Source organism: Dipodomys ordii, unplaced genomic scaffold (assembly GCF_000151885.1).
Source record: "Dipodomys ordii isolate 6190 unplaced genomic scaffold, Dord_2.0 Scaffold247, whole genome shotgun sequence".
NCBI lineage: Eukaryota > Metazoa > Chordata > Mammalia > Rodentia > Heteromyidae > Dipodomys > Dipodomys ordii.
In genome coordinates, this window is record NW_012267463.1 from 219,558 (window position 1) to 232,142 (window position 12,585).

Genomic DNA, 12,585 nt, shown 5'->3' on the forward strand with positions numbered 1-12,585 from the left:
GCTAGCCTTGAGCTGAAGAGCTGAGGGACAGCGCCCAGGCCCAGAGTTCAGGCCCCACGACCGGACCCCCCCCCAAAAAAAAAAACAAAATAGCAATTGAAAGCTGGGCACTGGCCTCTAATCCTAAGTCTCTCAGGAGGCTGATATCAGAGGATCACAGTTTGAAGCAAGCCTGGAAAGAAAAGTCTGTGATCCTTCATCTACAATTAATCAGGAAAATGCTGGACTGGAGGCACGGTTCAGATAGTAGAGTGCCAGTCATAAGCAAGAAAGCTAAGTGAGTTCAAAGCACATGCGTGCATGAACGCGTGTGCATGCACACAAACAGACAGACAATTAGCAATATATGAGAACTAAAATAAAGAAAAAAGCAATTGCCAAGCCATTTTAATAATATTAAGCTGGGGGGCTGGGAAGGTGGCTCAGTGGTAGAGTGCTTGCCTCACATGCATGAGGCCCTGGGTTCAATTCCTCAGCACCACTAAGCAGAAAAATCTGGAAGTAGGAGCTGTGGCTCAAGTGGTAGAGTGCTAGCCTTGAGCTGAAGAGCTGAGGGACAGCGCCCAGGCCCAGAGTTCAGGCCCCATGACTGGACCCAAAAAAAAAAATGTATATATATATATATATTAAGCTGGGTACTGGTGACTCACACCTGTAATCATAGCCACTCAGGAGACTGAGATCTGAAGATGGCAGTCCAAAGCCAGTCTGGGTAGAAAAGTCTGTGAGATGCTTATCTCCAATTAATCAGTTAAAAGCCAAAAGTGGAGACATGCTCAGGGGTACTGCATCAGCTTTGAGCAAAGAAACTCAGGCTTTGAGTTTAAGCCCCAGTTTCAGCACCAAAAGCAGAAGGAGAAGAAAGAGCAAAGGATGGAAGGAAGGAAAGATGGAAAGAAGGAAGGAAGGAAGGAAAAGGAAAGGAAAGGAAAGAGAAAAGAAAAAGGCAGTTTCAATTGTTTTCCAGAAATCACATTGCTAGGGTTTTAGTGTGAAACCATTGTTAAAATGATATAGAGGAGCAAATGGTCTGCTCACCTTCCCAAGGCCCCTTGAGGTCTGCTTGCACACCTCTGGTGTTCAGTATGTGTTTTGGCTTTGCTCCCTTTTCTTCCACTTGTTCTTTGTTCTAAAATAACCATAAAAGCAATGATCATTATTGTTAATTCCATCATTCCAGCCACAAACATTTGTTGCCTACTACCAGGTACTTAGCATAAAGATAGGTTATTTCACATAATTCGTTCACAGTAAGAGTAGCGGATAAATATTATTTGTTATTATATTGGGGAATATGTATAGTGAGGCTTTTTTTTTTTGGGTCAGTCGTGGGGCTTGAACTCTGGGCCTGTACACTGTCCCTGAGCTCTTCAGCTCAAGGGGAGTGCTCTACCACTTGAGCTACAGCGCCACTTCTGGTTTTCTAGTGGTTTATTGGAGATAGGAATCTCATGGTCTCTCCTGCCCGGGCTGGCTTTGAACCTCGATCCTCAGATCTCAGCCTCCTGAGTAGCTAGGATTACAGGCGTGAGCCATCAGCACCCGGCATAGTGAGGCTTTCTTGAGGCCATAAATAAAACTCACAAGAAGAGGAGTTCTGCTTCAAACTCAGAACCAAGGTCCTTTCCAATGTTTTGCTATATTGCTGTTGAGGGGCAGACTCAGCCCCTGGCAAAGCTTCTAAATAGACTAAACCTCAAAGACTAAAGACCAGTGGTGGAAAATCATCTTAAAATATCAGCTCAGTGCTGGGAATGTGGCTTAGTAGTAGAGTGCTTGTCTAGCATGCATGAAGCCCTGGGTTTGATTCCTCAGTTCCACATATAGTGGTTCAAGTGGTAGAGTGCTAGTCTTGAGCAAAAGAAGCTCAGGGACAGTGCCCAGGCCCTGAATTAAAGCCCCAGGATTGGCAAACAAAAAAAAAAAATCAGCTCATCTCCTACAGTAACAGCTCTGGAAAGTAGAGGATGCAGCTAACAGTATAGCAGTTTACAGGTGTGTATATTCACAGTTACTACAATGTTGGTTTATGCAGGATTCTTTAATCAAAATGTCTGTGCTTTTCAGGAACGGTGTACCACATCAATGGGTAATGTCTGCCTGGAGGCTGAGTGGGAGGATCCCCCACTAACACTTCCAGTGAAGCATGGAGCTAGGAGCATAGATTCCAAAAAGTCTTGCTAGTTGTTTTTTTTGTTGGTGGTGGCTTTTTGTCAGTCATAGGGCTTGAACTCTGGACTTGGGCACTGTCCGTCAGCTCTTCAGCTCAAGGCAAGCACTCTACCACTTGAGCCACAGCGCCATTTCTGGTTTTCTGGTGGTTAATTGGAGATAAGAGACTCATGGACTTTCCTGCCTGGGCTGGCTTTGAAATGAGATCCTCAGATCTCAACTTCCTAAGTAGCTAGGATTACAGGCTTGAGCCACTAGCACCCAGCTGCCTTGCTAAGTTTGGATCCCATCTTCACCACTTGGCCAATCTTCTTACTTCTCTGCATCTCACACCATCTTCTATAAAATTGGAATGGTAATATCTGCTTCAAAGGGTGGAGATATGAGCAGCACATAGTAGGTACTCAGTAAGTGCCAGCCCACAGGGGCACTCAGCATCTATCCCTTAAATTCAAATACTGTGCCCAAGACCAGCACTAATGTGGCATGCTTTCTGCCTGGCATCATTCCAAGCACTCAGCATGCTGGTCACATCCAGCAGTGAATTCACAAGCAAATCTAACTATCTGTCTCAACCTCCTTCTGCTCCCCCTGGCTGCTTCCAGGGATTCTGAGTCTTTCACTGGTGAAGTCCCTAATATGGCTCCTGGTATGACTAACAGCAGCCACTCTGGTCCAAGCACCCACACACAAGACACTTATCAGTAAAGGGACTTTCTCTTCTCTTGGCCACATATGTTCTTAACTGGGAATCCAGAGGCCAAAAACAGATCAGGACACAATCTCTTTGGTTCATATAGCACTTAAAATTTTTAGTTTACAACATTTAAAAATCCAGATTTTTAAAAAAAAATTATATGATACTTTTGGTGGGCAGGGGAGATAGAATTGTTTTGTATTTTGATTGTGGTGGTTGTTACTGGGGTATATATGTTTGTTGAACTATATACTTAAAATTGTTTATAGTTTGTGTGTATAAATTATGCTTTAGAGCTGGGCACTGGTGGCTCAGGCCTGTAATTCTAGGTACTCAGGAGGCTGAGATGTGAGGATCAAGGTTCAAAGCCAGCCCAGGCAGAAGCACCATTGAGACTCTTATCTCCAATTAACCACCAGAAAACCAGAAGTGGTGGCTCAAGTGGTAGAGTGCTCACCTCGAGCTGAATTGCTCTGGGACAGTGCCCAGGCCCAGAGTTCAAGTCCCACAACCAACCAAAAAAAAAAAAATGCTTGGGGCTGGGAAGGTAGCTCAGTGGTAGAGCACTTGGCTTGCATGCATGAGGCCCTGGGTTCCATTCCTCAGCACCACATAAGCAAAAAGAAAAAAGCCGGAAGTGGTGCTGTGGCTCAAGTGGTAGAGCGCTAGCCTTGAACTGAAGAGCTGAGGGACAGTGCCCAGGCTCAGAGTTCAGGCCCCATGACTGGAGACCCCCCAAAAAAATAAAAAAATTATGCTTTAACAAAATAATTATTTTATTATTATGCCTTAATACATTTGACTAAAAGGACTTTGAAGTTCCAGCTTGTCTTGAAACAATATTGGGGACAGCTGGCAAATCTATGCCCAAGTAGTAAAGTGTTAGAACAGCTTCCCCTAACTGCATCCCATATATCCCTCCTCAGTTTCCCTGCCCCAAGGCTGGGGGTTCCCTTCACTGTGCCCATGTCTCTCAGTTCTACTCACCCCTTGGCATTCCAGGACACCAAATTTTGCCCTTTTTTTGGTAAGGAGATAATACATGGAGAGCACAGCCCAGTGCCTGGTATATGCAAACATTTAAAAAATACTAGCAGCTGTTATTATATCATCAATGTCATCAGTGTGGCCTAGTCCCTCTGCTTAGCAGATAGCTCCCTTTTCTGCCTGTCCTGCCACCCCTGTCTTGCCAACCGCATAGTTGGTGAACTGGAGGCATTATCACCAACCCCCCCACTGGTAGGAAGGGATTCGTACACACTGTCCTTTGGCAGACCTTATTGGGCTCAGAGTGTTCTCTCCCTTTCTGATTTTAGTGTAGGAAATCACACGCCTCCCATTCACATGGGCCTCCACTGCCCCACAGCCAGGGTCTGTCTTCAGCAACCTTCTGTTCTCTTCCTTGTAGAAGCTGAAGAGACCTCAAATCCCATTCTAAAGGGTTGGGACACTGAACAGCTTGACTGTGACTCAGACACAGCCCTGGCTGAGCCTGAAGCTGTTTTTTCTAAGACAGCACCTGGTTTCTAGTAATAATCAAATTCACTGTTACAACCAAACCAAGTTCACTGAGCCAGTCCAAGCAGAACCTTCACAAGGTCAGCGCACACATTTCAAATCTCATTCTCTCTCTCTCTCTCTCTGTCTCTAACCCTCTCTCTCATAACTGAGGCTTAAACTCAGAGCCTTGTTCTCTCACTTGGTTTTTTCAAAGCAGAATGCCTTAAGGCAACCTCTACTTCTGGCCTTTTGCTAGTTAATTGGAAATAAAAGACTCTTGGACTTTTCTTCTTAGGCTGGTTTCAAACCTCTATCCATCCTTATATCTCACTCTCCTAAATATCTAGGATTACAGGCATAGCCACTAACACCTAGCTAGACCCCTACTCTCTTCAGTGAACATAGAGTATCTCCAGAAAGTGTACTACAGAAAGAGTATCTCCAGAAAGTCTGTAATGCAGTTTTCACAACTGAAAAATTGTTCAACAGCTGCAGTTGTATCTTAATTCACTGGGCACTTACTAAATCTCTTCTCTAAGACTAGCCATGGGAAGTAAAGGCTGCAGTTTAACAATAGCACTGGGAATCTAGACCCAAACCAGCATGTAGGTACAGCAGGTAGGACCAGAGATGTCAATCAAGTACCAGTGCATTGGAGTAATGCAGATAAGAAAACTTTTGCATTTTTATGAACTATTTATTTATGCTCTTGTCCTTGTTTTCTGTCTTTATTGACTTATAAGAGTTCTGTATAGGGGCGGGGAAGATGGCTCAGTGGTAGAGCGCTTGCCTTGCATGCCTGAGGCCCTGGGTTCCATTCCTCAGCACCACATAAGCAAAAAGAAAAAAGCCGGAAGTGGCACCGTGGATCAAGTGGTAGAGTGCTAGCCTTGAGCTGAAGAGCTGAGGGACAGCGCCCAGGCCCAGAGTTCAGGCCCCACGACCAGACCCCCCAAAAAAACAACAAAAGTTTTTAAACCTATAAATGATGTATAAACTTTAGATAAAATGTAAGCAAAGCCTATAATATATATCTGTCTACCTCTTATTGCTTATAATTTTCCTTAATAAAAAGATTTTAAAAATTTTAGCTGAATATGGTGGTGCCTCAGTAGTCTGAAGCAAGAGGATGGTTAGTTCAAAGCTATCCTGGGCAACATGGAAGTCTTAAAACTAAAGGTCAAAAAAGCATATATGTATTAATTTCTTTTCTTTTCTTTTTTTGCTTGTCCTGGTGCTTGAATTCTGGGCCTGGGCACTGTCCCTGAGATTCTTTTTTTAATTTTTTTTTATTGTAAAGATACTATACAGAGGGTTACAGTTACATGAGTGAGGTAATGAGTACACTTCCTCTTGAACATTGTTACCCCCTCCATTGTTTTCCCCCTACCATCCCCTCCCTCCCTCCCTTCCCCGAGGCTGAGATTCTTTTTGTTCAAGGCTAGCACTCTATTACTTGAGCCACAGTGCCACTTCTGGCTTTTTCTGAGCAATTTATTGAAGATAAGAATCTCACAGAAACCAGCACTGGTGGCTCATGCCTATACTTCTAGCTACTCCGGAGGCTGAGATCTGAGGATCTCGGTTCAAAGCCAGCCCAGGCAGGAAAGTCCATGAGTCTCTTATCTCCAATTAACCACCAGAAAACTTGAAGTGGCACTGTGACTCAAGTATAGAGTGCTTGCCTTGAGCTGAAGAGCTGAGGGACAGCGCCCAAGCCCAGAGTTCATGCTCTACCACCGACAAAAAAAAAAAATTCAGACTTTCCTGACTGGGCTGGCTTAAAAATGTGACTCTCATATCTCAGCCTCCTGAGTAGCTAGGATTACAGGTATGAGCCACCAGTTCCAAGCTAGCTTAAATACTTTATCAATAGAGGACTTAGTTCAATAGCAGAGTAAGCTTTAATAGACATATAACCAAGTGCTTTATTTGGATCATATTTAAATAAATAAACTTTAAAAAATTAAAGTAGACTTTAAAGTCTCACTTTAAAGTACTTCCTACTAAGTGGAAGGCTGAATTCAAATTGTAGTAGCACAAAAATGCAATGCTAGTCATGGAGGAGACAGAGATAGAGAGATGGGAAGATCACAATTTGAGGCCAGTCAGAACAAAATCTGATAAGACTATTTCAAACAACAAGCCAGGTATGGTGGCACAGTTAGGAAGGATTCAGGGGTAGGATTGCATCCAAGGCCAGCTACCAGCAAAAAATAAAGGATAAAAGGGCTGGAAGTGTAGCTTAAGTAATTGTTTGCCTACCAAGTGGAAGGCCCTGAGTACCACCATCTCTCCTCCCCATTTTTTTAAAGTATAAGCTGATCACAGACATTTGAATACTAACTTCAAGTAATATTAGAAGTTACCATTATTTCTAGATCTAGTTATGGTTAATGGGGGTTTTGTGGGGGTACTGTGATTTGAACTCAGGGCCAGTATGAGAGCTCTAGCATTCAAGCCATGTCCTAGACCTCTCGGCTTTAATATTTTTTAAGATCTAATCTCCCACTTTTTCCCAGGGCCAACCTTGGATCTGTATGCCTATGTATAGACTCTTTCACAATCTGGATTACAGAGATGGACCATCATGCTGGGCTTATTTGTTGAGATTGGATTTTTTTTGTCACAGGGAACCTAAATAGCAATTTTCCTGATCTCTGCCTCCTGAGTAGTTGGAATTAGACCTTGATTATATATTTTAAATAGTCTTTCTTACTGAAGTACATGGCTCCTGGATATTATCTCATCTAAGTAAGAGGTATAAGTAGAAGAATCAAAGTCTGAGAATGGCCCCTATCTGAAAAATAAGCACATAATAAAGGGTTAGGTATATGCCAGGTGCTAATGATTCATATCTGTATCATAGCTACTCAAAAGGCTGAGACCTAGATGGTCAAGATTTGAAGCCAGCCTAAGTAGAAAAGTCTGTGAGACATCATCTCCAACTAACCAGCACAATGCCAGGAAGCATGAGCCATGTGATAGCATGCCATCCATGAGCAAGCAATCCAAATAAGAGCTTGAGGCCCTGATATCAGGCCCCAGTACTGGCACACACACACAAAAAGAGTAGGTATAGCTTCAGTAGTCAGAGCACTTGTCTAGCCCTGAGTTCAAACCCCAGTACTGAGGGAAAAAACCCACATGTTTATTTTGCAGATATTAATGCTAAAATACTTTTATTTGTTGGTGTTGTTGATGCTGTTGTGTTGGGTGGGTGTGGCCTTTTTTGTTTTTGTTTATTGGTGCTAGAGATTAAACCCAGGGCATTATATGTGCTAAACAACTATTCTACCCCTGGGCATAGCAGTCATTCCAATGTATCTGTGAATGTTTGCTGCCTTTACATTGACTAAAAAGCATATTTTCCTGTTCAGTGTCTGTATAAAGCCTCTAACCCTATATATGAGGCTGAGATCTAAGGATCCTGTTTCAAATCCAGCCTGGGAAGACAAATTTGAGAGATTCTTGTCTCTCAAACTAACTATCAAAAAGCCAAAAGTGGAGATGTAGTTCTAACGGTAGAGTACCAGCTTTAAGTGGAAAAAGCTAGACAAGTGTCTAAGGTCCTGAGTTCAAGCCCCATTACTGGCACAAAGGAAAGAATATTATTCAACATTTTCATTCTTTTCCTGTCTGATAAATAAAAAAGAAATGAGAGCTTACATTTGTGTTTTTAACTATTTCAACACAAAAAACTTAAAAACATGGAAAACTTGAGATTAGTTCTAGGAGCCCTTCAGTTACCAAAATCTACAAATGCTCCAGTCTCAGATGAGAAACAATGCAGTCTTGATTTATAGCTTATGTTGAAGAAGAGATGTTGAATCTAACCAGCGCCACCTTGGCCAAGTGGTGGATGATAAGGTATTGAGTGTAACTGGCACTATCTTGTCACCTCTGCCTTGGTGGAGGCAGAGAAGCCCTACCTCCCAGGTGATGGGCATGCCTGAATTCCTAGAGGTAAGGGCTGGGACTTGGACAATAGGTTACTGGACCTGCCAGTCTTGGGTCATGAACTTTCAAGCTGACCCTGCCCCCTAACCTGACCCTCATTAGGCCTGGACAAGCTCAAGCATGGATACACCATGCCATGTGTCTCCTGTCTGTTATCTCTCTGTCCTGTCTCTTGGTGCTTCTCCTGGTCAACATGGTATCCCACTTCAGCTCCTCATAGTTGCCAATCTGGTTTGTCGGTATTTTTATGCTCTATCTTTCTTCTCTTGCTCTCATGGCTCAGTTTTCTGACAGTGTTGAGTGTAATCAAGGGGCTACAGGACTTTATGATAGGAGTCTGCCTGCATTCGCTAGCTTTCCAATAAACACTCAATTTGACCTCTCAAAATGTGGCTTCTCTGTTTTCTTACTGGATAACAATGTGTAACCCCTGTGTATTCTAAATCATCTCTTTTATCTATTATTTTTCCATTCTACAATGCAAGTGCTGTGTTATACTGTATTATTTAGGAATGAATCATAAGGAAAAAATGGGCACATGTTAAGCACAGATGCAATTGTTTTCTCCTGAATATTTATTTCTTCTTCCCTTTTTCTTGTGCCATTACTGGGGCTTGAACTCAGGGCTTGTCCTTTCAACGTTTTTTTTTTTCACCTGAAGGTGGTATTCTACCACTTGAGCCACACTTCCACTTCTAGATTTGTGGTTAATTGGAGATAAGATTCTCACAGACTTTCCTGCTTGGGAAAATCTCAGCCTCGAATCTCAGTCTCTTGAGTAGCTAGGATAGCAGGCTTGTGCCACTGTTACCCAGCCACCCTTGAATATTTTCTATCTGGGGTTAGTTCAGTTCTCACATGCAGACCCCATGGCTTAGCTTATGAAGAACTCCTAGCCTCTGGAATTATTTTTTTGAAGGCTAGTTAGGCATTATTGATATAAATTTACCCTTTGGCCTGGCACTTACTATTTAGAGTATATCATACAGATAAACTCACATTAGTGTTCAAAGACATACTTCTGTGGATATCCACTGATTTGTTATTTATCAGAGCTAAAAGTGAGAAAAAATAAGAAGAAGACTAGCTAACAAATTAAGACATCGTCCAAATACAGTACTTTGCAACTTTAAGAAACTTGAAGAGGAAGCTTTTTGAATATAAATACAAAGCAATAGTTCCTTACCACCCAGACCAGAATAATGGCACAATGTTTGCATGAAAACAAAACAGAAAACAGGGTGACATTATAGTAATTGGCTCATAGACACAGATCCTAGGTCTGAAAGGGTGCAGAGAAACTGGTACTGGTGCTGCTGGGGACCTCAGATAAAACAGACAGGAGATGTGGCTCCCACTTTGGGTTTCTTTCCTTTTTGGTGCTGCCCTCCTGTATCACAAGTTTATGTACACATAAACTTAATTTAATTTTCCTTCTAAAGTTATTGGTTGTTTTTTTTTTTTTACATTAACACAGTTAATTTTCTTTTTATAAGGACTGTGTTGGTATCAAGGGGCAAGAGCCACTGCAAGGGGAGGGGTCCCTTTTATCCTGCGGGCTAGACTTGGAGCTGCAGGTCAGACAGCAAGGAGTTGCATGGGGAGAGGTCTGCCTTGTGAGGTTGGGGAATGGGTAGCTAGGCTAGATTCAGCCTGGCTGCACTGGGCCAAGCACAAATCTCTTTAGACCCCAGCTCATCCTTGCCACAGGCTGGCGGCAATAACAGGGAATGGTGGCTCCAGGCTGTCTGAGTGTCGTCTCAGTTGTTCCCAAACATAGTGTCCCCTCTATACACCTCCCCCACTCCCACCAGTGTCTAAGCTTCCATTACCCATCAGGCTGGATTATGCAACCTTTGGAAAGTCTCTCTCAGAAATGCCACCTCCACCTCCAGGCTCCGGTCCCAGCTGGTTGTCCTCTATGGGTCGCTGTCAACACTCCTCTCCCCATAGGCAGCTGCAGCTTGCCTGTCTCCCATTCCACCCACTCTGGGACAAGATTAAGGACAGGAAGGGGAGGGGGGTTGAGTTTCTGGACAGGAGCTATCAAAGGAAACTAGCACTGACACCTGTCTCCCACCTTAAGTAGGGAGAAGCAGAAAAGAAGAAGAGAAAAGAAGTTCTGGAGACAATGAAGACATTCTCTCCCTAACCTCCAGGTATTATCCTCCACATCTAGAAGCTGCCCAAGGCCCATAATCTCAGCCAGGACACCTTTCCTTTCCTTGGGGAACAGCAGACAGTGTGCTCTCTGGAAATCCACTGGGCTACACAGGACACCAACAAGAGTTGAGACCCTCCTTTTCCCCATTAATGGGACACACAGGAGGTACAAGGGAGAACAATCCTGCAGTGTCCCCACCAGGGCTCAGGGCCTCTTTACCAACCAGGGCAGGGAAGTAAGCACCAACCTCCTCGGGACCGTCACTCAGGCTGCCTTTTCTCCAGGGGACATTGCCTTGCATAACGAAATCCACCACCTTCAAGTTCTGGAATGTGGCCTGCACGAATGCCATGGCCCTCTCTACAGCCACCACCATCCTGAAGAAGGCTTCAAGTCTAGTGCCATGCTGGGCACTATCTTGCTGTATACCCCTCACCAGCTCCAGGACCTCAGGCCAGTCAGTCTGGCCATCAGCTGGAGGAGCACTGTTGACCCCTTGGGAGGACTCCAGCCGGTGCAGACCTTGTTCTAGGTGGCCCATCCCTTGGCACACATACTGCAGTTTCTCTGTGACATCTTCTTGGAAATTCAAGAGTCTGTCCACCTTTTCATTCAACATATTAAGCTTTTTGTCCATTGTGGTTAAGCAGGCCTTGCCCAACACTGGCAGACGCTGAGGTCCCAAATCTTCCTTAGAGGCTCCTGACATCTCAGTTCAGGCTTGGCAAAGATGAGACCTCGCTGTTTCACTTAGATGGGTGTGTGTGGAAGTTCATTGTCCTTGATAGCTACCCACCTTGCCCACAGCACCAACCCATCCAGTCTGCCCAGGCTGTTTGGGATCCCAGACAGCCAGGTCCTCTTGGTGCCTCTGCTTGCCTATCTCCTACTCAACCACAGGCCAGGAGTGACAGGCTGAGTTCTGCCCTTGGGGGGGAGGGGTGGGACTTTTACAACATTCCTCTTTGAGAGCTGCTGATAATTAAGTATTTTAAGAATCTGCATTGGGCAGGCCAAACTTCATGTAGCTTATGTTAAAGTTGGGGGTGTGGGGGAAGGGGGAAGTATCCTTTAAGTATATACCTGTGAACTATACTCTTCAAGGGGCTTTAGCAACCCTGAGCACTGAAAAGATTGGCTCCTACCTGCCACACGTAAATCTAATTTACAATGAAAAGCATGACCAGTGGAAAGAAACATAAGACTGCTTAACCATAATGAAACTTTTGATATTCCTGCAAAACAAATACTTTTGGGGTCTCATTTTGGCTGATGCCTGAAATATGGGTTTAGACTGCTTATGGGGGAAGTCTGTAGGTCCCCCTCCCCATGCCTCAACTCACTAGTCACTTATACCTAAAGATAGAACAGAGAGGCAACAGCTTAGGCTATTTGCCAAATGCTGCCCCATAGGTCATGCATGTTCCTTGCAAAGCCTGTGGGGGACATTTGTAGGTAACCTCCTGATCCCCCAGTAATGACAATACAGCTATCAGGTACCATGCATAGGGCCCTTGAGAGCAACAAAGTTTGTGTCTCCTGTTTTGGATTTTTGCTGGTTAATTGTAGGTAAGAGTCTCACAGACTCAACAACCCTTCAGTTGGAATGAAATATTCACGGAAGCACCAACATACAAAGCAGACATAATAGGAGATGTTATGGCTGTCACTGAGAAGCATCACAAAGGGCCGCCTCAGAGTTCCATTGATGCCACAGAGCAGTCTGATACCTTCTTCATCCAGCCCTCATGGGGAGAAAGCAGGACCCATAGAGGGAAATGTGTCAACAACCTGAGGTCATGAGGCACAAAGGCTGGGGTGCTGGTGCCTCTCACTTCTGAATAAAAGCAATCAAGGTAAACTCTGATGATAATTTTTTTTGTGCCAATCCTAGGGCTTGAACTTGGGGCCTGAGCACTGTCCCTGAGCAAAATTTTTGCTCAAGGCTAGCACTCTACACTCTACACAGCTCTACACTCTACACAGCTCTACTTCTGGATTTTGGCGGTTAATTAGAGATAAGAGTTTCAAACTGAAGCCGGGTGCTGGTGGCTCATGCCTGTAATCCTAGTTACTCAGGAGGCTGAGATCT

General features: G+C 44.1%; 1 protein-coding gene across 1 annotated transcript in view; it reads right to left on the reverse strand.

Annotated features, from left to right (window-relative positions):
- Mylk3 (myosin light chain kinase 3) overlaps nt 1-11,202 on the reverse strand; it is a 35,066-nt gene extending 23,864 nt beyond the window's left edge. Inside the window, exons 1-2 of the mRNA XM_013036069.1 lie at nt 10,741-11,202; nt 1,039-1,129 (exon numbers count right to left, since the gene is read on the reverse strand). Of these exons, the coding sequence (XP_012891523.1) occupies nt 1,039-1,129; nt 10,741-11,202 (553 nt within the window). The remainder of the gene's footprint in view (nt 1-1,038; nt 1,130-10,740) is intronic.
- Nucleotides 11,203-12,585: the final 1,383 nt, after the last annotated feature.